General features: G+C 47.8%; 1 protein-coding gene across 1 annotated transcript; it reads right to left on the minus strand.

The window, feature by feature from the left end:
• CD38 (CD38 molecule) lies at positions 1-27,737 on the minus strand. Its single transcript, XM_087817044.1, has 8 exons — positions 27,443-27,737; positions 10,680-10,809; positions 8,902-9,037; positions 6,972-7,057; positions 4,363-4,436; positions 2,751-2,843; positions 2,316-2,402; positions 1-1,804 (listed from the first exon to the last, which is right to left on the minus strand). Exons 1-8 carry the CDS (start codon positions 27,691-27,693, stop codon positions 1,741-1,743), a joined length of 921 nt encoding a protein of 306 aa, XP_087673170.1. The 5' UTR covers positions 27,694-27,737; the 3' UTR covers positions 1-1,740.
• Positions 27,738-27,860: the final 123 nt, after the last annotated feature.

Here is a 27,860-nt window from a genome sequence, read left to right on the forward strand (position 1 = left end):
TTCAGAGAGGTTAAGTGTTTTATTCAAGATCACAGAGTGATGCCAAAATATGAACCCAGAAATGCCTGACTCCCGAATGTATGCTGATTTCAACAAACCAAGTGGGTTCCCTCAAGGAGTCTCAAATTAGTTTGATAATTTTTCATTCAAACATCTATGTTTTAAAAAAAAAACCTGGGAAATATCCAGATGTTTGAAAATTAAGCAACACATTTCTAAATAACAATCAAATTAAGAAATATATTTTAAGTAAATGATAATGAAAGGAGAGATAGCAAAACTTAAAAGCTGCAGCTAAAGCCCTACTCACAGGAGAAATTATAGTACCAAATATATGTGTAAAAAAATGAGCTTAAAAAAATCAGTGATCTAAACTTCCATTCCAGAAAGCTGATTTTATAAATCCAAAGAAATTATAAGGAATTTCTATATATCTAATAATAAAGATAAGAACAAAAAACACATAGACTTAAAAAGAAAGAGAAAATCAACAAAGATAAAGGTTGGTTCTTTGAGAGAGTAATAAAAGTGATAATTCTGACCAAGACAAAGAAAGAGAAATGAACAAAGTGAACTGCCAGTACCAGGAAAAATACATATTTTGACTGCCTCCTACAGATGTGAGACAATGAGCATGAACAGCAGGAGGGGGAGGAAGAAGATGAAAAAAAAAAAAAAGTATCTATTTTGAGCCCAGCCGGGTGTGGCTCAGCAGCTGAGCATCAACCTAGGATCCAGGAGATCGGGGTTCGATTCCTGGTCAGGGCACATGCCCGGGTTGCAGGCTCGGTCCCCAGTCGGGGGCGTGCAGGAGGCAGCCAGCCAATGACTCTCCCATCATTGACATTTCTATCTCTCTCTCCCTCTCCTTTCCTCTCTCTGAAATCAATAAAGACATTAAAAAAAAATTTTTTTAAAAGAACATTGTTAAAAGTATCTATTTTGAAACTATCCAGAAAAATCACATTCTCGATTCTATTGTATTCAAGTTAATCCAACATGCATTTGTTTGAAGAGAGCACAAGGCACTATCAGTTTGGGATTATAGGTCTAGAAAGATAAAGTGCATCTACTTTGGAGTCAGACAGAGCTCACTTCAAATTCAGCCTCTACCTCGAACTCAATGCATGACTTTGGGTGAATTATATTAACCTCTCTTCCATTTTCTTCTCTAACAAATACCAACCTTATAGAGCTGTTAGAAGGGTTAGAGGTAAAGAACCAAGCACATGGGTAGCTTACATCCTGCAGAATATTTTCGCCAACATGACCCATAACTATGGCCCAAACCCATGATAGTTTATTAGTAAAAAGGGTACAATAATATATCCTGAGACAAGGCCACTCATTTGGAAATGTAAAGTGCTCTGAAAAGCTTGGGTATCTAACTTTCCTTACTTGCCTGTTTCAGTTAGAGAGGTTTGGTGTAGTCATTCTTCAATAGAAAGGATGTTGCCAACATATAAACATCATATGAAAATTAAAATAACAATGTAAATTTTTCATTTTAATTTTATATAATAATTCATCTTTTCTTGAATATTAATATATCAACATAAAAATAAAAACTATGCCTATAGCACAAGTTATTTTAAGACTTTGGGGGGAAAGGCTTCATCTCTGGTGTTGACATGATGACAGAAGATCCCCCAAATCTTCAGCTTTCCACCACGGTGTTTCCTGAGTCATGCACAGTCACATATGAAGATCTCAAAGACCTGAAACCACCATGCCTATGGCTCATATTACAGAGCTGCAAGACGGATGCTCAGGATTTTTTGCACACTGAAGAAGATGGAGAGGCCTATGACAAGAAAGCAAAAAAGGAAATCTTGAGGCAGTTCAATACATCTATCGTTCAATTCATCAAGGGAAGAAAATCCTTCATTAGCAACCAAAGTATGGGTTGAGCACTTAGCATCCAGACAAGCTCCTCTCCCGCAGTGACAACATGGAGAAAGGTCAAGCCCAGGAGTGAATGACTTAAAGTGGGGCCCAGCTGAGTTTCATTTCACTTGTAAAGCCATAAAAATAAATACTGAGAAGGGATGTTAGATGCTGAAAACAAATGTCTGGCTCCAACATGGCACAGATGTGGGCCATGAGTGTCAGCTGATGATCCAGAAACAGCAGAAGCACCAGCCTGTTTTCTTCAGAAGGTCCCTGGCTGTGAACACTTCTGGGGGAGGCTGGGGGGTGGAGGCGGAGGAAGAGAGGTCACCATAGGTCACCATCCCAGATCTCCATCCAGGCCCCAGGGAAAATGCCCACAGATGGCAAGATGGCTATTTCTTCTTCAAGAACAAATCAATTACCTGTAGTTATCCAGGCAGGAAAATGGAATACTCTTGTTGTTTAAAATCCATTTCAGATCATCAATGCTGTGTCCCAAGCACTTGTGACTAGGAAAGAACAAAGAAAGTGTTAAAATAACAAGATCTTGCAAACATTCCCTGAGTCAGTTTCTTCTAGGTAGCAGGCCTTGCACAAAGCCCTGGCATATGGAGGTGAAGCTGAGGCTGCCTCTAACTGTTCACAGGTCAGCAGGGGAGCTGAAGGTGAGAACTAGGTAGATACCCAACATGGAGATAAAATTGAGAGATTGTGGGGATGGGTTGAATGTACAGAAAGTCCTCATTCATTTCCTGAGCCAGTCTTTCCTCAAAGCATTCTCGAGACTGAGGATTCTTTTGCACAGTGATTCCTAAAGTAACCCTGAGAATATATGGGTACAAAGTAGTAACATATACCTGACATTTCCTCCAATGTCATCCATGACCAAGGCTTGTAGTGTAGAAACATTCTTTGGATTCAAATTAGGGACTTCCACACTTAGAAAAATGCTAAGATATAAAAGGAACATTGTTAACCCCAAACGAAATGGTTCAGGTACCCATAGCCCCTGGGAAAGCCAGCAGGTGGGTCGCCATTGGTTGGAACCCACCCTCTGGAACTGAAGCCACCTTTACCCTTTCAGTGTGACCCTCAGTGAGTAAGGCCCTCTCGATAAGATTCCTTATCTGGACCATGATGTTGATTCTTTAAGAACTTGGTTTTCCAAGAGTGGGCCTTAAACCAACAGAATGGCATCGCCTGGGAGCTAGTTGGAAGGACAGAACCTCAGTCCACCACCCCTGCTGAACCAGACTCTGAAGCCATGCAATCCGCAGGCGGTCCACCCGCTCAGGCACGTTGCAGCCCGGCCTTGAAAGACTGACGTCCTGCTCTAGCCCCACTCTCAACCCTTCCCCATGTCGCTGACGCCTGCCACTCCCACGGCAAGTACGTAGGACCCTCCTACCAGATTATAAAATTCTGAGACGTCAGCACTTTCATCCAAAGGCCCACAAGGTTGAGGTCAAAAGAAGAAGACAAAAGGACAAATGATTCTTCGTAGAATTAAATATGAAAACAGGAGAGAGGGGAACTAATTGGGGGCACCTAGACTGCTCCCCCCTCTCTATCCAGCCTTACCCAGGGAAAGACTGGAGAACAAAGACTGGAAAGGTCACCCACGTGGTGAACACTAAGTACAGAGTCAGCAGAGGAGGAAGGCATTGGGCGTCCACGGCGTGGAGTCAGTGAGAGAGGAGCTGGTTCTCAAGGGGCGCCCCCTCTGTCAGGCACAGAGCTCGGCCTTTTTCATGCTTGTCTCAGCCCATCCTCACCTCACCACCACCTCTGCAGGTACACGCCACAGGCTCACAGGGGTGACGCGCCCTGCCTACAGTCCCGCACAGAGCACGTGGCGGCCTCTGGAGGCCCCGCTTTTAGCTAGATTGCGGACACCGCCTGCAAGGGGATAAGGCAAGTCAAGAGCACGGTGCAGCTCCCGATGTTCCCACTAGTAGCTGTGGCGCTGAATGGGACTCAGGTGTCGACGGAGGACAGAGGCGCGGGGCAGATCTGCGTGGATGGTGAGGGTTTAGCGAGGCAGAGGGAGGGAGGGGGCTGGTCATATGGGGAACAGCGTGAACCAAGGAGGGAAATGGGCAGCGTGGAGCGTAAAGGGAGACAGAGCTGAGGAAATTCCACCAGGCCTCAGAGTCCAGAGGGGGAGCTGCACACAGCACAAGGACCATTAGGCCCTTTAGAGGATTATGCGCAGCAGAAAAAGAGACAAAAACATTCACTTAGAAGGACAAATCTCTCCATTGAATACAGTTTTACCTTTTTTGGCCCAAATCTTCAGGAGTGACCTTAAACATCAGGAGCATATTTTGCTACAGGGGGAATATCTACTACGGGGCTGAGCTAACCCTTGCAAACACAATGCAGAGAAATAAGGGACTGCGTTCTTTTCCATCGCCACTTATCCCCCCCTCCCCTCTTCCACCTCTTCTCTCCCCCTCGCCCCAGTACCTGTTTTTATCAAAGGTGTTATTGTGGGACCCGTTGAGCACCGCCTGGACCACACCACAGGCATTTTCTGCAAACTTTAAAAGAAAAGAAAGCCCACAATTCCTCAGCATGTAGACTGAGTCAGCATACCCCAGCAGCTGCACCCAACACAGCTCTTAGCATTTGTGGTTATGCGGAAAATAACCTGTATGTTCCCAGCTCAGTATTACTAGGTCTATGGACTTTCATCCCAAACCACTGGAGGGATTATGCTTCACATGAGCTCTGGCAGCGGTTTCTCTGATCTGTGTTTGCACAGTGAGGTTCAACATCATTGTCACTAAATTGGTGGCTCAGAAGTCACAAGTTCAGCGGAGTAAGAGGAACATTGCTGCAGGAGGAAGATAAAGGTGCTTTCTTGGTGCCACAAACTGTAGACATTGCGCCTTTCATTTAGGGAGCAGACCAGACCATCCAGGGGTAAGGAAACGGGGAACAATGAGACAGGTGGCACTGAGGCTTGCCCAGGGACAAAGAGAGGTGGGGAATGAATAAATGTTCAGAAAGGCCTCGGGGTAGGAGAAGAGTGGTGTGTGGGGCCACCTTCAGGGGAGTCTGAAGTTGGATAGGGAATTTTGTTCATGGAGGACCACGAAGGCTTTGCCAAGAAATCTGGCCTCGCCCTGCCAGTATGGCTCAGTGGTTGAACATCCAGCGATGATCCAGGAGATCCTGGTTCGATCCCCAGCAGGGGCCTACAGGATGCAGCTGATCAATGACTCTCTCATCATTGAGATTTCTGTGTCTCTCTCCCTTCCTTTCTCTGAAATTAATAAAGACATATTAAAAAAAGAAAAGAAAAGAAAGCTGGCCTTTAGTCTGCAGGTGATAAAATACCCTGAGCAACTTGAAACAGAATTGTGAAAATCCACTGTGGCTTCTGTCCTGCAGAGGGGCAGAAGGCAGAGGGCAGGGGGTGACCCCGCAATGCTAGGTAATCCTCAAAGCCCCATGAAGTAAGTGTTGGGTCCCTTTACCCCAAGGTCACATGGAACTGAGAAAGTGGGATGGGGATTCAAACCCCAAAGGCACTGCCTCTATTGTCAGAAAAAGAAAGGACCTAGTCTGGTAAAAGAAGGCTGTCTACCTACATCCATGAGCTCGCATTTGGCCAAGATAAAGGTGCACCCAGGGAGCTCCCAGTGGGAGGGTGCACCGTCCGTCACCATCACCTCTGTGATCCTAGCTCCAAGGACAGCGTGGGGAACACTAACAGGTGCTTGTCAGTTATAACATGAGACTTGGCTTTACAAGTTTTTAGCAACAGCACTGCCCCAAAACACATCATAGAGGGACCAAATAGACACTGTTCTCAGAAAAAGCAAGAAACCCTTCTCAAAAAACAAACAACGAAAGCCTGTAAGGTGCCTCTGACTTTTCACAGCACATAGTGGGTACTCAACAAATATTTGTTAAAAGAATGCATTCTTCGTGAGCGGGATAGCGGTATCTTGTTTCAACATTGTGGTAACCTGAGACAGGCCTGAGTTTTATCCCCAGTTGAAGGTCAGACGGGTGGTAGAGGATCTTTCCAAGTAGAAACAGTCTTCCTGCTTCAAATCCCAGGCTACCTCCTTTCTCTACCAGGGTTTACCTGAATCTCCTTACAGTGGGTTGGGCTCTGTCTCCTAACCAGCCCGTTGACCTTGGATGAGTCCCTTAACCTCTGAGTCTTCATTTCCTCACCGGAACCTTCCCTCAGCACCCACTGTGAGGATTACATGGGGCGACATAGGTAAGGCACCTGGCCCAGGGCTTGTCACAAATAGGCACCTAACAGATGTGAGTTTCCACTGGCCCCAGCTCCTCAGAGTCTGAATTGAATTTTGGAGAATTACAAGTAGTGTAGCTTTACTTTCTCCCTCTTTCTCTTTCCTTCACATCTTCCTTCCTTTCTTTCCCTTTTCTCCCTAGTCCACTTGCGTGAGAAGGAGTGACTTACACGAAAAAGAAATATGCACAAAGGCAGCTCAGCGCGAAGTGAGAAATATAGAGAGAAGGGGCCGGGGAAGATGGTGACTGTTTCCCAGCCCCGATTCCAGACCTGGAGTGAGACAGTGGGATTAACTCCCAGACCTGCCCCTCACCGTGGACCTTCAGCAGAGGCTTTCCTACTATTTGGGCATCTTAAATTGGTGTGATGCTCATGGTTCCTACTTCAGAGGGTTCGTGTGAGGATGAAAGGTTTTAATCCAGGTGAAGCCCAAGGACCGCGCCTGGCACACAGGGCGTGGCCTGCAGTTGCGGATTATTAAGACTGTTCCAGGAACCTAGGACTGGCCAATACCTGGGCCAGAGGATTAAACCGAGCAGGAGATTCCTGGCAGCCGAAGCCCAAACAATGGGCAAGAGCAAGGACTCTTCCATGGGGCCCACGAGCCCTCCACGCAAGCCCTAAAATTATCTGTGAAAATCTAGAGTGTACTCAGGAACCTTTTCCTCAGGAAAGAATCCCAAACTTCTGTTTCTAAAAGGATCTGTGATCCCAAAAGAATTCAAACCAACCACTGACTAGATGACCTCTTCATTCCGTGGTTTCCCAATTCTAGAATTTCACTTTTGGTACCTACCCTCTTGGACACTGTCTTCCAGAACACATACATAGTGTTGTTTGTGCACTCATAAGTCCAGTCGGGGCAAGACTGACTGTTTATTTCTGAAAGACAGAGTTTGTAGAAAATAATTGCAGTGGAAAGTCAAGGTGTCATTAAGCTCCATCCCTCCCTGGCTGTGGAGTCAAAGCAGAGCCACTATCCAAGGGGCTCTGGCAAGGTGGAGGGTGGAGAATGGACTCAATTTAACTGCGTGCCCCTGACTCCCATCCGAGTCCTTACCCTCCCCTCCAAATCCCAGACAGGAACACAGTGACCAGCTTTGAGTCTGCATTCTGGGAAACTGCAGAAAGCTCGTCTGACAGGCAAGCTCCCAACATCATGCAGGGAAATCACAGATAGAAGTGGGCCTTGGGCCATTCTCCCTGACCACTCCTCTGCCTCCTGCTGACTCTCTCCTTTGACAGCTCTCTGCCCCCACATGCTAGGCCCACACCCTAGGCTCAGGCAGCCTGGACTTTCTACACTGTCCCCATTGAGAAAGCTCAGGCCTCGAACCAAACTCAGGCACCAAACTCAGGGATGAATTCAGTTCCTATGTCTCTTCTCCCGAGGATGCCTGCCTTAATGCATAAACACTTTTTAGTTATTTCTGACACACAATTGACAAATAAGACTGTAAGATATTTAAAGTGTACAATGTGATGATTTGATACACATCTGTACACTGGGCAGAGATTTCCCCATGTGGAGTTAACACAGCCATCAACTCCCATATTTATCTTTGCAGGTGTGTCTGTGAGAGAACATAGGCCCTCCTCTCTTGGAAAATTTCAATTACCCTTCTACAGTGTTACCAACGATCGTCACCATGCTCTACACTAGATCCTCGGACGTTCCTCGTCTTAGAAGTGGAAGTTTGTCCCCTTTTACCAGCCTGTCCATATTACCCCACTCCTTGCCCCTGGCTACCACTTCTCTACTCTGTTTCTATGAGTTCCTGTTTTTAATTTCTTGTTTTAGTTTCCACACATATAAAGTGACACGATGCAGCATTCATCTTTCTCTGTCTGGCTTATTTCACTTAGCGCAATGCCCTCCAGATTCATCTGCACTGTTGAAAATGGACAGATTTCCCTACTTGAGGCTGAATAATGGGCCGTTTTATAGAAATACATATGCCACGTTTTCTTTACCCACTGCCTTTGATGGCATAGACACTGGAGAGTTAAGTCCCGGGGATAGAGGGGTGAATTAGACAGAAGCCCTGCCTCCAGAGACCACTCCATCCAGCATAATGGAATAAATCACAGAAAGGTCAACCTGGGTAGGAGGTGGTGTGCAGCACCATTGGGGAAGGCTGATGTTGAACTTGATTTTGCAGGATGAGTAAGAGTCTTCAGACAGAGGAGGGAGAGGGAGGTATTCCGTGCAGAGAACATGTGCAAAGGCAGGTGAGAAGCAGCCTCGTGGGCTTAGACTAGTACCACCAGAGCAGAAGGCAGGAGAACAGGAATGCTGGAAGCTGAGGCATCTGAGAGACAGGGCCCGGCCATGCTAAGGAATTGGGGCCTTATCTCAGAGGCAAAAGATAGCTGTGGAATTTAGGTTTTTGGTTAGAGACAAGCCCACGGTGGTGGCCATGGAAGCTGACCTACAGGGCTGAGGAGTGGGCAGTAAGAGTGTTAGAACTGTCCCAGCAAGCACTACGTTAGTGGGCTGGACTCGGGGGGTGGTGACAGGGGTAGGAAAGGAGGGATGAACACACCAGCTGGTCTAAAGAACACCACTGTCCATCAGGCTGAGCTGTCATTTGGGGCATAGATGGCATCAGGGTGGGCCCTGGGGCTCCGTCCCCCACCTCGATCTTTCAGGGCCCCTAGCAGAGCTCAGGGCTCTCACCCCACACACACATCCCTAGACGATCCCACATGGCCCCGATCCTCACCAGAGGAGCCCTCGTCTCCGCACCAGGTGAGGTTATCAGCAATGTAGCCCATCAGCGTGTCCTCCAGCATGAACAGCTCCGGGTAGGCATGACTATAGAGTTTTGTCAGCTCCTCTGATTTGCTCCAAAGGATACTCTGAGGAAGAACAAACACAAACTATTGTTGAGATCCTTTCAGCAAGCCAAACCCACAAATCCACATCTTTTTAAATGATAGACAAATACAGAAAATATCAGAGTGAGTCACATACAGCCTGGTAAATGTTGTTCAGTGTGTTGCTGCTGTGTGTGGGGGGTGGTGGTGGGGGGGGATGTTCTATGTCACAATGTAAAGTGAGCTTATTATTCTGGGTTGCAGTAAAAACAGAAAAATGTCTGAAAGCCGCTGATCAAAATCTTACACAAAACAGGCTAGGAACACTTTTGGAGGGGGCATTAAGCAGTTACAAAACCTTAAAGTTTTCTGCAAAACTACTCTGTCTTTGGGGGAGAAGTGCTCTTTGTTTTTCAAAGGGCTCCATTCCCCTGCTTCTTTTCCCAAATCTCCCCTTCTGAAAGAAAGAAAGAGAGAGAGAGAGAGAGAGAGGAAGGGAGGGAGGGAGGGAGGGAGGGAGGGAGGGAGGGAGGGAGGGAGGGAGGGAGGGAGGGAGGGAGGGAGGGAGGGAGGGAGGAAAAGGAAAAAGCAAATGCAAGATTTTTTCAGGGTCTCTTGTTAAGGTAAAGCAATGAAATTTCCGAGCGCTCTGCAGCTCCACGGATCCGCTCACTCTGACTCGGAGGCCCTGGAGAGTGTGTTTGGAGCCTGGGCCCTGGGGTCACTGCCCTGTGAAGCACAGCGTCACTGCCCATTAGCTGTCTGACCCGGGACACCCAGAGCATTGCAAAGCCTCACTTTCCCCATCTGTAAAATGGTAGCAAGGACAATTGTAAGAGACTCTTGGGGTGCTGAGGAAGTAAATGAGACAATGCAAATAAAGTGCTCCGCCCACGTCTGGGGCACAGGCACTCATTCCACAGTGTCACCAGCTGTTTGTCTACCAAGCAGCTCTTCCTGGCCAGGCCTTGGGCATGCTAGGTGCCCCCGCAGGAGCTCCATATAGCTCCAGCTTTCTCCTGCTGGGTGAGGGAATATAGCTTAAGGGCTTCACGAAGATGACCAGGGACATGTTGAATTTTCACCTTCAGTGCTACTTCGGAAAAGATTCCCTGCACTGCAGACTTTCTCCAGTATAATCGAGCAATGTGTTAAAACCCAGGCCTCCAACTCTTGTGCCATTTCAACTGGTCACTTTCAAGATCATCAAACTTGAGGAGTCACTGGTCACCTAAAGTCCCCAGGCTTCACTTTCTCTCTGGTGAAATGGGGGTGGTGACAGGGGACCTGCTTGTTCCACAGGGTGGCAAATGTAAATTGAGTCATTGATCTTGATTTGAAGTTACCCCCAGAGGTCAGGAGACAGTTTTGTAATTACATAAACCTACGATCTTTTTGTTTGGGTTGGGTTGAGTTTCCTGTGAGGGTTACTTTGCCTGATTCTTACACAAATGTCCTTCCTCTTTGCGTGTTCCCATTCCTCTCTTATCTCCCTCCCCATCGCCCTAAGTGCTGATCATACCCTGTTCTCCCTGTAGCCCCACAGGCTCCATCCCGACAACCACACCTACATTCTAATGTCCAGATCTTTCCTCTTCCCTCATCCTGGTCAAAATTTGGCCCTGTGACCTCTCCCCTCTGGCTTTCAGTCTCAGGGTTAAAATCAAGATCTTGACCCAGTTACCTTGTTGCAGGGTATGGTTTGACTGGTCAGATCCATCAGCTCTTTATAGTCTTGTTCTGTAGATTTACAAGGATCCTTGGAAATAAACGCTTTTATGAACGCATCCGTTATCTGTGGGCAGTTTTTATCTCTGTGAGTTAAAACACGGAAAATAGAGAAAGCATGAATAATTAGATTTCAAACATATTTTGGGAGCATAATTACCCCTGTCCCAAAAATCCCATGTAGGAAGCCTTTCCTGAGTGCCCTGTAGTTCAAACACATGATCTCATCTAATCTGTACAACATTTCTTAAAATCTACCTTTATTGTTGAAAGTATTACAGATGCCCCTTCTTTCCTCCCCTCTTGACCTCTTCCACCCCACTCCGCCCCACCCCACCCCCAGGCCTCCCCCCGCCCCACTATTATCTGTGTCCACGGGTTATGCATATATGCATATAAGCTCTTTGGTTGATCTCTCCCCCAGCCATTGTCTCTGAGATCCCTGAGTCTCTTCCATGCTTCTGTCTCTGGATCTATTTTGTTCATCAGTGTATTTGTTCACTGGATTCCGCATATGAGCGAGATCATGTTATGGGTGAGCACTACCGTTCCCGCCCTACAAAGTCCCTGCCCTCGTGGAGCTGCCTCTCTGGTTAGAGAGGCAGACAGCACACAAACAAGAAAATTAGACAACAATCAAGTGCCGATGATCATTAGGGTGCAGGAAGGCAGTGGGGATGGGTGACAGCCCAGTACTGAAGCAATGGCCACTTTAGGGAGGCTGGCCAGGGGCGGTCTCCCTGAGAGATCCCTTGAGCGGAGACTAAATGAGGAGAAAAAGTGCATTCGAGACCAAGGGCACTGCATGTGCAAAGGCTTTGACAATGTAAAATCCAGTTGAGTTGAGGAACTGAGAGAGGAACAGCATCGCTGCAGGGTGAAGAAACAAGCTTGGGGGAAGGGGAGGCATGGCGAGGAATCAGGCAGGGAAATAATCGAGATGCAGATCACTTAGCCTCTTGGGCCAAGGAAAAGATTTCAAATTTTGCTCTAATTACAGTGGGAAGCCACTGATGGTTTTAGGCATGGAAGTGTCCTCATCTGTTTTTTGCTTTGGAAAAATCACCCTGGGAAACTCTGAGCTGGCCCCACAGAAGGAGAAAGAATCTGAAATAGAATTTTCACTCCAGGTCCCCTTTAAACAGCCCCTGGAGGCGGAAAGCAGGCAGGGCAGGAGAAGGGATGCGGGCCTGCAGGGGCGCTGGGGAGGGCGGGGGGGACTTGGTGTGTTTGTGTTAACAAGTGCACACAGTCCGTCCTTTCCTCGGGGCAGAGACGTGGGTTTCCACGGGAGCGTTCAACCGTCCCTGTCAGGGCAACGTCGGGCCTTTGGAGCAGGGCCCAGAGCAGTGCCAGGCCAGGCAGCTTGCGCCGGGCACGGGAAGCCCAGGCGCCTGTTCCTGCCCCGCTGCAGAGCGCTGGCCGAGCAGCCGCTCCCGGGGCCTTCTGCCTCCAGGACGCAGACCAGCTTCCCGAGAGAGAAGCCAAGGAACCCGAGGGTCTTAGCATGGCGCAGGCCTCCACAGAAGCCCCCTGCCCCCTGCTCTTTCTGGGACGGGAAACAGGGGAGAGCCCTTTTGTCTGTGGCAGGGATGCAGGCCCTCGAGTTAGGCTGCCTGGGTTGCGGGTTCGATCCCCAGTAGGGAGCATGCAGGAGGCAGCCGATTAATACTTCTGTCTCATTGATGTTTCTATCTCTCGATCCCTGTCCCTTCCTCTCTCTCTGAAAATCAATAAAAACATATTCTTTTTTTAAAAATAGAGAGAGAATCAGAGACAGGTCTCTTTTTTCTGGTAAATGTCACTTCATGGAAGTCCAGTTGACAACGAGACTAGACCAGCTCACCTGCCCTCCTTTCTTTCCCCAGGATCATCCCTCTTCCCATATTAAGTAAAGTCATCACAGGCCAGCTGCTCGTTCCTTCCTCCCTGGGACCTAGAGTGTGCAAGGTAGTGCGTGGATGCTGCAGGCGAGAAAGAGAACCACAGGCCCTGGCACTCAGGAGCCAGCCTGGCACTCGCCCAGAGGCCTTGGTGTTTTGCTGAATATAATTCATAGTGCAAACATCAGATATGGCCACTGGGTGACCACACAGACCACAATGTCAACGGATGAAAACAAGGTCCAAACCACAAAAAATGACCAAACATCCTTTTATCGTAACAAATATAGTGCCTGCTGCTTCTCTTCCATTGACATTCCTCCAGCGTCGTGGATACAATTTATGGGGACACCTACCACAGAACTACCCCCATCTCCTCTGCCTCCTGGCAGCATCCACACAAAGTCAACCTCCTTGAACCTTCCTCAAAATTTTAGTTGAACAAGCCCAGATCCTATAAGTCCCTTCTAACATCTTTGGACGGAACCCTCCCTGCTCTTGTGGGTCCCCACAGTGAGTGCTCAGTCTTCTTGCAAAGAGCCAGAAAACCCGCCCTGAGTCAACTGCAGTGTGTTCCTGGTGGTTTTGGGTTGGGGACATTGACGGTAACGGGCGATCTTGGCTGGGATGTACAGGATCAAAGGCCTGGGGAGATCGGCAAGCCTGAGTCTGTGTCTATGCCTGGCAGAAGCTCCAGGACCAGCTTCTGAAAGTCTCCACTTGTTAGTAAGTTTTCTCGCTGAGCTGGAGTCTTAGCCTGATTGCAGTTTTCCACTTGTGGTGTGTGCTGGGCACAAATGTCAGGATTCAAGGTCAATGATCTGTCCTTCCCTTCCTACTACTCTGCTCCTCCCAACAGACGCTAGACGGTTCCTCACTTACCCCATCCTGCACGAGTCATGCCCTGTTGCTCATGTCTCACCCGTTTCCCTACCTCTGACCTGCCCAGGGGCCGGAGGCAGGAGGTGGTACCAGAAAGAGGCAGAGAGCGCGTCCGCCAGGTGCCAGAGACGGCGCCAAGTGCCTAATTTAGACTCATCCTCTCTACAGCTCACACTAGCCCTCTGGGGAGGATGCTCTCACGACCCCTGTTGTGGAGCTACTGGAGCTTAGAGAGTTTTGTAACTGTTCCAAAGCCAAACAGTGAGCACAGAGCTGCCTTGCATCCCAAACTTTGTTCCTTCTTCCAAACGATGCTGCCTCCCACAGGAAAATAAACTCATGGCCTTATTCTCATAATGAGGTTGTTCCTAACAGAAATGAGGCCCTCAGACCCCAGGGGGGTTGACATTTCCCCAGATCTAGTGAGAAGGTGAAAACCAGAATAGGGCATAGCTATTCCCAGGTGACGGATACAGTGAATGGGGTAAGAGGAGATGGGGCAGGAAGCGTTAAAGTCTTATGCTGTGACATCCATGCTAAGGTGGAAAAGCTGATACATTTGGTGGTTAAATCCATTTGGTGTGTTGTCAGCCTACTATCCTGTCATCTCTCTCTAAACCTACACCCTTCCCACTACTAATTATATTTCAGGTCCCCGTCGATGAAGCAACATCACTTTCATAATGTGTTGCTCTCCAGGGAAAGCTCACACGCTCTAAATCCATGTTCCTAAAAGCACTTAGATCATGATGGGTAATTACACTAACTTGATGAATTTTCCTGCTGACAAGTCCCACAGGGCAGGTTGTCTTGGCCCAAAGAAAACAAGCAGGTTACCTCAAGTATTTCTCAAATTTGAGACTACTGGAGTTGGTATTGAGGGCAAAGACTGCCACCTGGTGGCAGAGGTGAGTGATCGGTGGGATTCCTGAGGCACTTGGGATTTTCTCAACAGTCTTAAAATCAGAAGACTCTTTAGGCCAAAGGAAGCTTAGAATTCATTAATTTGGAAAATATTTATTGATAATCTAGTATGTGCTAGGCACATTCATGAACATTTAGGATATACCAGTAAACAAAACAGACAAGGGTCCCTGTCCTTGTAGGAGCTTACATTCTATCAGAGCAAGACTCACAATAAACAATGAACAGTAAATAAGTTATAGGGGACCCTAGATATTTTTAAGTTCCATGGAAAAAACTAAAAATAGAGTAGAACAAGGGTGTCAGGAGTGATACAGAAGGTGGTGGTGTTCAGCATTAAACAGGATGGGCAGTGGATGACATTTGAGCAAAGAATTGAAGGAAGTGAGGGACTTAGTCATGCAGATGTCCAAGGAAATGGCTGAAGAACAGTGATAACAAAGGCCCTCATACCTGATATGTTCAAGAAATGTCAAAGAAGCCAGTGTGGCTGCAACTGAGTGAGGAGGGCAGAGAATAGACGGAAATGGAATCAGAAGGATAATGGGGTCAGGCTGGGCAGGGTTGGCCATAGTAAGAATCTTGGCTTCTACGCATGGTGAACTGCGGAGCCATAGAGAAGCCTGAGCACAAGAGGTACATGATATTACTTAAGTTTCAAAGGATTTTCCTGGTTGCTTTGCTGAGTATAGTAAGAAAGAGCAAAAGGGTAGAGGCAGGTAGACCAGTAATCTGAGCAGGCGCTGATGGTTATTTAGACCAGCGTGGCCGCAGTGAAGACGGTGAGAAGTGGTAGATTCTGGATTCATTGTAAATTTCCTAATGTGGATGTGGGGTGTTAGAGAAACAAGGAGTCCATGATAATTCCCAGGATGGGATCTGAGATGATGGAAGGATGGAGTTGCTGATATCTGGGATGATGAAGGCTTTGGATGGAGGTGGCATTGATCATTGGTGTGGGGCACACTGAGTTTCAACGTCTATTAGCCATGCAAGTGAAGCTACAGAATAAACAGATGGGTATATGAGTCTGAAGTTCAGGAGAAATAAAGCCATGAAACTACTCAAAGCATCCAAAAGACAAAGAAAAGAAGATGACCAATAACTGAGTCTTGAGATGCTCCAACATAAGAGGTTCAAAGAAACCAGCAAAGACTGGATAGAGTATAGGACAGAAAGCAGAAGATTGGGTTATGCTGGAAGGTGACTGAGGAAAGCATACTAGGCAGGAAGAAGCGGTTAACGTGTCAGACGCTCTTGCTTGGTCCAGGAATATGCAGATGGAGACCTGACCATCTGAATGATCAGCAAGGAAGTCATGTCAAGAGCTGTTTTAATTTCCAAATGCAATGCCTATCTTTTTGTTATTGATTCCTAGATTGTTGTTTTTTTTCTTTTATTTTGTGAATTTATTTAGGGAAAGATCTTGGGAAAAACATATCATGAGTGTATGATTAAAAAAGCAATATCCTGGAATCTAACCTTTCATGCCGCCACCTTTTGTCCCCCTATCAAGCCTGAGCACATTTTCTGCTACAATATTCAGCAAGCCACTTCCTTCATAATTATCAGTTGGGATGAAAATTATCCTAAAACCGTAAAGCAAAACAAATTAGTAAAAGAAATTTATTTTTTTTTAATTGGATTTATTGGGGTGACATTGGTTAATAAAATTATATAGGTTTCAGGCATACAGTTCTACAATACATCATCTAGGTCTGAATCATCCTGTGACAGTAACTTGTAACCCTTTACTTCAACTTCTGTTACTCATTAAATTCTACTGAGCACTATTATAATATCCAGTTGTTATAAACATGAACATATGAAGTATATTTATATTAACAAAACACAACGTTATCTAGTTTATATTCCCATTCCTTTGTTCAATAATTAGAATGCTTGCTAAGTGTCAGGCAGAGTATTAAGTATTTACCTGGCAAAAACAAACTTTTTTCTGCAGGGAAAGAACAAAAAATAAAGACATATTAAAATTAAACTGCAGCAAAATCTGCCCTTATCATATTGATAAAAATCAGAAAGTCAGAAAATCCAAAAAAATTCGAAACAACCTGTGTGGTAAAGTTATGGAGAAAGAGAAACTCTCCATGCCTCAAGGAGAGAACTGCCTCGTAAGGAGAAATTTGACTGTCTTCAAAATTAAAATAGCAATATATTCTTTAACTTAGCCATTCCACTTCCCGGATTCTGTCTTACTCATACAGGGATTTTGAGGCAGCATTTTTGGTAACATATTGTAAAAGGTTTAAAACAACCTAAGTGTCCATCAGCACAAGTCCAGAGGGGTAGAAACAAAACAGAAGCCTCCATAAAATGCAGCGCTATGTAACTTAGAGCTAGACCACGCTGACCATGAACACGCACTGGCCAGGGCCGGGCGGGACAGGAGAGAGGGCGCGAGGGAGAAGCGAATATAAAGTTACGCATTCAGAGGACATTTCTGGAAAGATACAGGAAAAACAAGTAGCCTCATTTGCCACTGAGAGAGAAGAAAAGGAAATTGGAAAGATGGGTACTTTGACTTTTTCTGTAAAGTATTCTGTTAAAATCTGGAAGAGGGATCTGAAACAAATCCGCAAACAATCTGCTGCCTGGAGCGCCGCGTGGTGACTAAATAGATATTTCCAGGGTTATTCCGCGGGCACCTCGGGGTGCTCAGTATTTCATAAGTGAGCATTCCTTAGCTTTAAACATGAGAGCGTGAGAGGGGTGCTGATGGGGAAGAAGGGGCACAGAAGAGGAACCAGGGGCCCTGAGCGGACAGACTGGGGAGGACCAGGCCCCGCGAAGCCAGTGGCCCGGCTCGGCTGTCACCGGGATGTGCACACCGGCTCCAGGTGCCTTTAGAAACATTTTACTCAGGATTGAACCGTGAAACCAAGTCCCCCAATGTGCAGGGTCGCTCCGCTGGCCTTGGACCGCAGTCTCCAGCCTGCCTTTGGGTCCCACATCTCCCACCTGCAACCGCACCTTCAGCTGCCTTCGTCCTGAAGAATTCCCGGGGGGACTGAGTCACCGCAGCTCTGACCCTGCGCTAGCTGTTAGCTCAGGAGGGAGCCCCGACTCCCAGCAAGGTAGGGAGGGCCCCATCTCATTAGGAGTTTACAATACTGAAACCATGAGGTGCCAAAGGCAGAAAGGACTTTACATTTGCTTGATTGTCATAATCAGAAAAAGAAACCCTTGAACAATATCAAGGCCTACACAGATCATGGCGCCAAGTAAAATATATCTTAGAGGAGTTTCTAACGCCCCTTGAAATCAAGCTTTACTGACTGCTCTAAAATATCCAACGCCGCCCGACCAGCGGGGCTCAGCCGTTGAGCATCGACCAAGGGTCCAGCGGATGGAGGGTCGATTCTCCATCAGGGCACGTGCCCGGGTTGCGGGCTCGATCCCCAGGCGGAGGCGTGCAGGAGGCAGCCGATCAATGACTTTCATCATTGATGTTTCTCTCTCTCTCTCTCCCTCCCTCCCTCTGAAATCAGTAAAGACATATATATATATATATATATATATATATATATATATATCCAAACACCAAAAATGCACATAACTTCCTACCATGTGGATGCACCATGGTTGATACATTCTAGTGGGAAGTGAAAAACTGAGCTCAGCAACTTTTTCAAAGGTCAGATTGTGGAAGAACTTTGAATTCTGTCTATAAAACTGTGTATGGTGAGGCCACCGCTTTAAGCAGGTGTGTATCTTCCTTCTGTGAGTCTCCTGGCTTTGTAGGAAACTGTCCACTATTTAGAATTCCACGTCGGGGGGCGCTCTGCACTCTCCTCTTCAGCTCTGCACTCTCCCGTGCTCTGCAGTGGGCATGCTTTACTGTTACAATTAGACAGGCATAAGGTCCTTGGAAGGAAGGACACAGAACTTTATTCTCTTGCTCCCTATATCCTTCAAATTTGTTACCTCAGTTTTCACTTTCCTTATTGTCGTCAGAAATAAGGTTCTCATCTCATTGCTCCCAAGTGGATATTTAGAGGTGATGTTTTGCTGAAAAAGAGAATCCCCTGCTCTCTACTCAGACCAACTACAGAATTCCATGGATATTATCACTGTCCCCAAACCCTCAGTCTCTGAAACACACACACACACACACACAATCTCAGTTCTTGAATTCATCTCTCACTCAGTTTCCTGTTTTGTTCCCAGAATCCTGTATCCATTCTTTCCCCATCCTTTATTTAAAGAAAACTTTGCCTTGGTAATTTTCTAATATTTCTAAGGGGTTCCTTTAATGGCAAGAAAAACACGCCTGATCATTTATTGCAAAGAAGTCTTAACTGACCCCTATTTATCTGAGTCACTGTCTAAAGCGGACACTCTGCTCTCTCTGTACGTTTGTTTGTCTTCTACGTAATTAACAGGCTACTCCCAAGAACTTCTGTTTCTACTGACTTGGTTGTTACTTATTTATTTGTTGTGCTTGCTTTTTAAATATAAAATTTAATTAAATTGTACATAAACAAACTGGGTAAGTGGAAAAAGAAAAATCATTTTTACTCACTTGAATGTTTTGTAAAAATGATCACAGGTGGGTTACTTAAAAACTGCTCCTGAGTTTGATATTGGTGAGCCAACTGTGAAGAGCCGCAGGAAGCTGCACGAATGTCGACATGTTCTTTCCTTAGGTGACTTCTCAGCCGATTTTAAAGGAGCAGCCTCTCAAACGAACCCAAGTTTCTTCCATCTTGAACCCCATCTTCTCCATCCTGCCACTCTCCCATTTCTGTTTCCTTTCCAGCAAAACCCTTTGCAAGAGTTGTCTCCGTAGACAGTCTCCAGTTCCTCCCCTACTGTTGTTTCCTGAGTGCATGTTGGACAGACTTTCATTACTACCACTCCTCCCGAGCTGACCTTGGCTAAGTCATCAGTCCCTGGGCCGGTTTTCTGTCGGTATCTTACTTGACCAGTTGAAATCACTGAAGGAATTGACTACACTTCCTCCTCACACATCTTGCCTGGAGCTTCTGCACTGTGGACGTGCACATTTAATCTCCAGCCAGACCTCCCCCTAGTACTCTAGACTTCATATGAACCAACCTCCTACGCAACGTCTCCACTTGGATGGCGAGCGACACTGCAAAGCCAACAGAAACAAAATCAAACCACTGAGTCATTTCCCAACTTGCTACACCCCGGTCTGCCCCTTTTTCACGAACGACGATTCATTTTCCCAGTCCATCAGCCCCCAAATCTTGGAGTCATCTTTGGTTTTTCTTTTGCTCTCACACCCCACACACAAATCCATAGGGGTCTACTTTCAAAATGTACCCAGAATCCGTCCATCCTCACCACCGTCCATCACTATGCAATGACATCAGCTCCCATTGGAATTAATTCAAGAGTCTCTAAGAAGCTTTCATGCTTCTTTCCTCACCCCATTTCTAAGAAAATCATGAAAAATTGATCACAGGGTGGATATTGGATATTACTCTTAAAGGACTAATTACTTTTAATTCTGTGAAGTATCATAATGGTATTCTTGCTATGTTTTTAATGCTATTTTTTGTTGGAGACACAGACTGAAACATTTAGAGATGAAATGATATGAAGTGTGGAATTTGCTTAAAGCACTTTAGGAATTCTGACAGGTGTGAAGTGAAGCCTAATTGTGGTTTTAATTTGCATCTCTCTGATGATTAGGGATGTTGAGGATTTGTTCATATGTCTCTTGGGCATCTGTCTGTCCTCTGAAATCAACAAACAGCAAGTGCTGGCGACGGCGTGGAGAAAGGGGAGGCCTGGGGCACTGCTGGCGGGAATGCAGACTGGGGCAGCCCGGATGGGAAACAGCATAGAGGTTCCTCAAAACATTGAAAATGGAGCTGCCATTTAACTCAGTGATCCCACTTCTAGGAATATATCCTAGGAACCCCAAAACACCAATCAGAAAGGACATATGCACCCTGATGTTCATAGCAGCACTATTTACAATGGCTAAGATCTGGAAAGAGCTCAAGTGCCCATCAGTAGATGAGTGGATAAAAAAGCTGTGGGACGTTCACACCATGGAATACTACGCAGCTGCGAAAAAGAAGGATCTCTTACCCTTTGGGACAGCATGGGGCACCTAGAGAGTGTTATGCTGAGAAAAATAAGCCAGGCAGAAAAAGACAAGTACCACATGATCTCACTCATATGTGGAATCTAAAGAACAAAATTGACGAGCAAGATAGGACCACGGACACGGATGCATGAAACACGGACAGATCTGAGAGGAGAGACGGGAAGGGGGGTGGGAAAAGGTTAACCAAAGGGCTTATAAGGACATATGCACAGCCCATGGACACAGACAACAGACAGGCGAAGGCCTGCACTGGGGTAGGAGATGGGGGGGCAAAGGTGGAGAAATGGGGGACCTCTGTAATACTCTCAACAATAAAATTAATTTAAAAATAAAAGTTTTAAAAAAACGACTTTAGGAAAAAAGTGAGGAGACAGATGAGATAAGGCTAGCCCAGGGTTGATCATTACTGAGGTTGGGAAACAGGTAAAGGGAGGCTGGGTTATTTTCTTTAGTTCTGCAAATGTCTATAACAAACAGCAAGTTCCGACCCTAAGGGCATTCTCGCTGTTTTTCGTCACCTTCGCCCCGCTTCTCCCTCCTGCCCAGAATGCTCTTCTCCAGACGGTTCTAGGGTTTGCTCCCCTCTGCCTTCAGGTCCTTGCTGACAGGTGAGCTTTCAGGGAGCCCTCCTTAGGTCGTTACCGCATCCGCGCCTCTGAACACCCCCTGCCCCAGCTCCCCCGCCGGTCCCGCACCCGCCGCGCTCTGTCCTGCCGGCGTCCTCAGGCCTCTGCCCCCGGAACGAGTCCACCTGAGCGGGAATTCGGTGAGGATCCAGCGGGCTTGGTTGACATAAGAGGAGCTCAACAAATACTTACTGGATAAAATGTTACAAAAACATTAAAACTTGGATAGAAGGCAAAGAGATGGGCAACACGGCCCTTCAGTGTCCCGGGGGCATGATTTGACCGGTTGACCAGGACACAATACCCAGCACAATGTATCTTTGTCCTTGGCACTTACTTGGAGATCTTGTCTGTTAGAGATGCAAGTGCTTTCTCTCCAAGAGAAAGATATCCCCAAAGGTTATGGCATTTTACTACTGCCTTGTAGAACATTAACCAGGTTTATATCCCAGCTGTAAATATAATTCTAATATTCCCTTCAAATACTTGTAAATACTCAGTGCCTCCAAGTGGTCTTTGAGCTGACGTTATCATTTATGGGCTCATAAATCTTTGGCGTGTGTTATTCCGCATGTTAGGAAGGCGAGCTCTTAACCTTTGAAACGCCTGTTTCAACAAATGAATTCAAGTTGCGATGCGCTGTGCAGATCTGGCTGCTCTGCTCAGCTCTTCGCGATTTGGGTCTCGGGTTCTGCCTTGCACAGCTACACAGCACACGTCTGAGCCCCTTGCACAAGCACTGCTCGTGAACCGGGGGGGTGCTGTCTCCCATCGGGGTCCTCCAGGCCAGGCAGCCCAGGCCCTTGACCTCCATCCAGCTTCTCGCCCCTGCTTCATGCCTCACTCCCCACAAGCACCAGGATTCTGAGGCAGCGTCACAAATGATGTCACCTCTTGCAACAACTCCAACCCATTAGGGGCATCTACGGGCTGTGCTCTGTGAGGATTTTCAGAGGGACCCGGCTCACCCACGGTGCTCTGATTACTCAGCAGAGCCTCCCATGGACCATGGACCCTGGATAGCGGTGCGGCTGTGAGCCGAGTCCTTCCTGGCTCAGCTCTAACGGGTGATGGGAGGTTCAAGCGGTGAGATAAACCACAAAGAATGTGTCCTGGCGACCAGGGCAGGACACGGCATTCTGCTGCTTTCCTGGAGGAACCTGTGATATCTCCTGAAGTACCAAGACAAAGCACCCTGCCTCCCTAAAAGGAAGAGCTCTGGGACCCCACAGAGCAGCCTTTGAGGCTGACAGAAGAGCAGCAGGTGCCCCCCTGCAGTCCACAGAAAGGCTGGTAGACTTGGAATGGGGGCCAGGCCCTGAGAGCTGCTGCGAGCACACCCTTCTGAGGCCACACGACTCAGTAGCTCCAGGCTGTGCATTCGGGGCGAACACCTGCCCTACCACTCACCAGCTCTGGGCCTCGGGGAAATTATTCCATGCCTCAGCTTTCTCACCAACCTAATGGGGCTGCTGAGTCCAAAGATAGACAGAGTTGGGTTTCAGTCCCCACTGTGCCAAACTACAAGACTGACTTCATGGGACTTATGACCAGTGCAGTCATACAGGGACCTGGGTTAAAAAGGCCCCACACTCGGCATTTAATGCCCACATTAGCTGTTGGGAATTTTCTTTCTAATTCTTTTGTGCCTTTAATATTCTCAGACATATTGGCTTGTTTCTTCATTTCATTTCATTGGTTATGTGAAGTCATATGGTACTTGTCTTTCTCTGACTAGCTTATTTCATTTAGCATAATACTCTCCAGGTCCATCCAGATTTTCTCCTTTTTTATGGCCAAGTGGTATTCCTCTGTGCAAATGTCACACAGCTTTTTTGATGCTCATCTATTGATGGGCACTTGAGCTCCTGGCTACTCTAGATGGTGCTGCTATGAACAGAGAGATGCGTACAGTCTTGAGTCAGGGCTTCAGGTTTCTTCAGATATATTCCCAGAAGTGGGGTCACTGGGTCATAAGGCAGCTCAATCTTTAATTTTTGAGGAACCTCCACACTGCTTTGCACAGTGGCCACACCAGTCTGCGTCCCCACCAGCAGCACACCAGGGCTCCCTTTGTCCACACCGTCGCCAGCACTTGTTTGTTGATGTATTGATGGCAGCCATTCTGGCAGGTGTGAGATGATATTGTATTCGGGTTTAAATAGCATTTCTCTGATGATTAGAGACATTGAGCATTTTTTTATATGTCTCTTGGCCATCTGTATGTCCTCTTTGGAGAAGCCTCTACTAGGTCCTTTGCGTCGTTTTTAATTTGGTTGTTTGTTTTTGGTGTTGGGTTCTCCCTATAAACTTTGGATATTAAGGCCGTAGCAGATGTTTTGGCGATTATGTTCTCCCATTGGGTGGGTTGTCTTTTCCTTTTGTTTTTTCTTTTCTGTGCAAAACCTTTTTAGTTTTATGTAGTCCCATTTGTTTATTTTTTCTTTTGTTTCCCTTGCCTGAGAAGATATATTAAAAAAAAAACACTTCTCCAAAAAACATTTGTAATTTTACTACCTATATTTTCTTCTAGGATTTCTGTGGTTTCAAGTCTAAGATTTAGGTCTTTAATCCATTTGAGTTTATTCCTGTGTATGGTTTAAGGTGGTGTAGTTTCATTTTTTGCACATATCTGACCAATATTCCCAACACCATTTATTGAATACACCATCTTTACCCCATTGTATGATTTGCCTCCTATGTCAAATATTGATAGACTGTAAAGGCATGGGTTTATTTCTGGGCTCTCTATCCTGTTCCATTGATCTTTGTGCCAGTTTTTATGCTGGTACCATGCTGTTTTGATTACTGTGGCCTTGCAGTATAGTTTGAAATCATGTCGCGTGGTTCCTCCAACTTTGTTTTTCTTTCTCAAGACTGCTGTGGCTATTTAGGGTCTTTGTGGTTCCATATAAATTTTTGGAATACTTACTCTAGTTTTGTGGAATGCGCCATTGGTATCTTGATAGGAATCACATTGAATCTTTAGATTGCTTTGGGTAGTATGGATCCAGAGACACAGAAGCATGGAACAGACTGATGACTCTCAGAGGGAAGGCAGGGGTGGGGGTGGGGGGAGAGAAATTAACCTAAGAACTTATATGCATATATGCACATCCCATGGACACACACAATAACCTGGTGAAGGCCTGGATGGGGGGTGCAGGGTCAACAATAAAGATATATATTTTTTAAAAAAGGAAATTACAAAAAGAAAGAAGAGGAAGGAAGGAAGGAAGGAAGGAAGGAAGGAAGGAAGGAAGGAAGGAAGGAAGGAAGGAAGGAAGGAAGGAAGGAAGGGAGAAAGGGAGGGGGGAGGGAGGAAGGAAGGAAGGAAGGGAGAAAGGGAGGGGGGAGGGAGGAAGGAAGGAAGGAAGGGCCTCAAGGCAATGACCACATCCAGGGCACTGACAGTAAACTATGTTCACAGAGTCAAGACTTCAATTTTGTGACTGTAAGGCTCTAAGATGTCATGGAGAAAAAGAGGGACCTAGCTTGTCCAGCCTCCCAGGTGACAGCAGCCTTTCAGCTGACCCCTCCAAGGTGTCATTCATGTGAGTGATGTCTGATCTGTTTTGCACATTCCAGCTTAGCTGGGTGCTCAGATGACTTCAGGCCCAGTCAATATCACAAGAAGCAGAAGAACCGCCTAGTTAAGCCCAATCAATCACAGAATCGTGTAAAATAATAACATGGTTTCTGTTTTAAGCCACTGCCTTTTGGGGTGATCTATTATGTAGTAATAGGTAAGCCAAATACCGATGACAGATTATTTGCAACTGAAGAATAATAAGGAAGGGAACCTACGATAATCCCATTATTAACCCAGCAGTGCCATCATTTACCATCTTTTCTCTTCACATCCAGTTTCACACATGCAGTTACAATTATTACCTGTGTAACTTTTACACTGGGTTTGTCTTGCTTGGTATTACATAACATGACATTTTACGTTATTACATAGGGTTTTAAAAGAATATGTTTGTATTGATTTCAGAGAGAGGGCAAGGGAGAGGGAGAGAGAGAGAGAAACATCAATGATGAGAGTGTCATTGATCGGCTGCCTCCTGCATGCCCCCGACTGGGGACGAGCCCTCACCCAGGCATGTGCCCTGACCGGGAATCGAACCGTGACCTCCCGATTCCTAGGTCAGCGCTCAACCACTGAGTCACAGGCCAGCTGTTATTATATAGTTTTAATAAAGGCCTGCAGAGGTTAAAAGAACTGGGTCAGAGGAGAAATACTAGGTTAAATACTTGACATAAATTGCTGCTTTCGCCCAACATAAAAGACCAGGGCAGGAGAGAGTAACCCGGCAGGTGCAGGTTGTAAGGCTTATCAGGGAGAGATCGTTGGTGTTAGGAGGGCACGGTTACAAGGGCGATAGTCAGGGCGCCAAACTTTCAACAGCACGGAAAGCAGGAGAAAGCTATTAATCAGGCATGCCCTTGAGGTTCAGGTCTCTGGGGAGACAACAGACATTAAATCTGATGCAAGCAGGACAGGCAGAGAGAGAAAACTCTATATGTGTAATGTACAGTTAGAACTAACTCCCCCAAAAAGAAATAAACAAGCAGCTCAGGAGAAATTAGCTAGGATCAGAACAAGAAATTTACAGAAAAAAGTATAAATGACCAATAAACGCATAGAACATGCGAAAACTCACTGACAATCAGGGAGCGATCAGAAATCACTTTTCTCACAATGAGGAAGAGTTGATAGTACTCAGCAGTGAGGAGATCTGGGGCAGTCAGGTCCTCTGACAGACGGGGATGGGAGTCTAAAGCAGTACAGTTATTTTGGAGGGAACTTAGAAATACCTATCCAGATTTAAATAGGCATAATTCTTCCTTTGATACAGCAAGTTCACTACAGGAACCTATTCTACAGAAACACAGGTTCGCAAAATTATCTGCACAAAGACATTCGTTGAGACGCGTCTCCCAGCCAGGACGGCGGCTTCGCGAGAGTGGGGACTTTCTCATTCCCTCCTGTACCGTCAGCATCCACATCACTGCCCGGACATAGTAGGTGCTCAGCAAATATTTGTTGAATGAATTAATGGGATTGAAAATTAGACATTAATTTTCTGTCACAAAGAAGTGTTTTTGTCACAACCTGAAGGAACGCCTCACCTTCTAGTCTCGCTCAGCTAGTTAGTTATTTGTAAATAAAACTTAAGGGACACTGGCAGTCTTTGGACTTGACCAGTTTGCAGTGGAGACCCCTGGGGTCATTGGAGGCGAATCCTTGAGCGCTTGCAGGGAGGGGCGCAGCGGGCGGGGTGAGGGGCTGGGGGGCCCCCTGTCCCGCCCCGGCCGCAGGTGTCTGGGCGGCGGCACTGTGCGCCCCCAAACCCTGGGCATGAGACCCAGGCTCTCCCCGCGCCTTGGGCAGCCCGGAGGCGGCCTTTCGCTTCCCAGCGCGTCGGTCTGGGCCCAGCTTCAGGAGTGCGCTCTCCCCCGAGGCCCAGCCCGGGACTGGGGGGCAGGGCTCCCTCTGGAGAGGGCGGGCCCTGGGGGGCGAGGACCCTGGGAAAGGCCCCAGCACCTGCGGGGTGCTCCCAGGGCTGCCCAGATCCACCCAGCGGGTTCCCCTTCCCCTGGAACCCGCAGCTCAACCTTTAAAGTGACCATTGCTCTGCTCCGTCTAGTTCATGAAGCATTAACACACCCGTCCCAAGGCGCGAGAAGCAGGGGCCGCTGTTTCCTATCAGTGACGCTCATCCCGGAGCCCCCACCCGCCCCTGGAGCTCCGCAAGCAGCTTAAGAAGGCGTCATCTGCAACCTGCCGGGCATTGTAAGCCCAGAGACCAGGAGCGGGAACCCCAGGCAGAACAGAAACCGCCAGCAAGCCCAGGGCCACCCACCCCACCCGGTGCAGCCGCAGCAGCTGGGAGGTTTGCGGTCCCTGCGCGGAGCCCTGCGCGCCGAGCCCAGCGCGGCTGCGGGCAGGGCGGGGTCTCCCTGCGCGCAGCCCACGGCCCGGCTGGGGGGGCGCAGCCCGCGCCCTGCTGCTGGCTCGGGGCCGCCGCCCGCAGCTCCCGCCGGGGGCGCGCGGAATTGCACGCGGGGTCCCAGGCCCGCAGCCCTGCCCGGCGGGTGTGAGCCGAGCAGAAACCGGGCGCTTGGAGTGGGCGATCCCGACCGCGCCCCGCGCCCCGCGCCCCGCGCCCCGCGCCCCGCGCCCCGCGCCCCGCGCCCCGCGCCCCGCGCCCCGCGCCCCGCGCCCCGCGCCCCGCGCCCCGCGCCCCGCGCCCCGCCCGCCCGGCCCCCACGGGCCCCGACGCCAACTCACTTCAGCTCGGGCCGCAGGACCTCGGTGTAGGAGTAGCAGCGCCCCAGGACGATCTCGGGGAAGTGGGGCGTGCTGCCCCGCCCCCTCCACTGCCTCCGCTCCTGGGGCCGCGTCCGGAGCCCCACCACCACCCCGACGGCCGTCCCCACGGCCAGGACAAAGAAGAGGCCGGCGCCAATGTAGATGCTGGTTGCGCGTGAGAGGTCGGGCCAGCATCTCTTCTCCTCAGACTCGGGGCCGTCGTCGGGCATGGGGTCTCCTGCCCGGTCCAGGGGATTAAGTGGCAGGACAGTGTCCCTGGAGCGGCTGGGCGGGAGGGGTGGAGAGAGCGGCCTCTTTTGGAAACTGCACCTCCCCCATTATCTTTCACTTGCCTTTTCTAGGCTGCCTTTCCCAACCCACCCCCTCTTTCAAAAGT

This window comes from Miniopterus natalensis, chromosome 1 (assembly GCF_054644295.1).
Source record: "Miniopterus natalensis isolate mMinNat1 chromosome 1, mMinNat1.hap1, whole genome shotgun sequence".
In the NCBI taxonomy this organism is placed as follows: Eukaryota; Metazoa; Chordata; class Mammalia; order Chiroptera; family Miniopteridae; genus Miniopterus; species Miniopterus natalensis.

Excerpts from the sequence above, each read along its gene's own strand:
- CD38 (XM_087817044.1), bottom strand. The coding sequence starts at position 27,693 with ATGCCCGACGACGGCCCCGAGTCTGAGGAGAAGAGATGCTGGCCCGAC. Across the intron at positions 9,038-10,679 it reads AAACCATACCCTGCAACAAG|AGTATCCTTTGGAGCAAATC; the intron begins GTAACTGGGTCA and ends GTTCTTCCTCAG. Across the intron at positions 2,403-2,750 it reads GACATTGGAGGAAATGTCAG|TCACAAGTGCTTGGGACACA; the intron begins GTATATGTTACT and ends GTTCTTTCCTAG.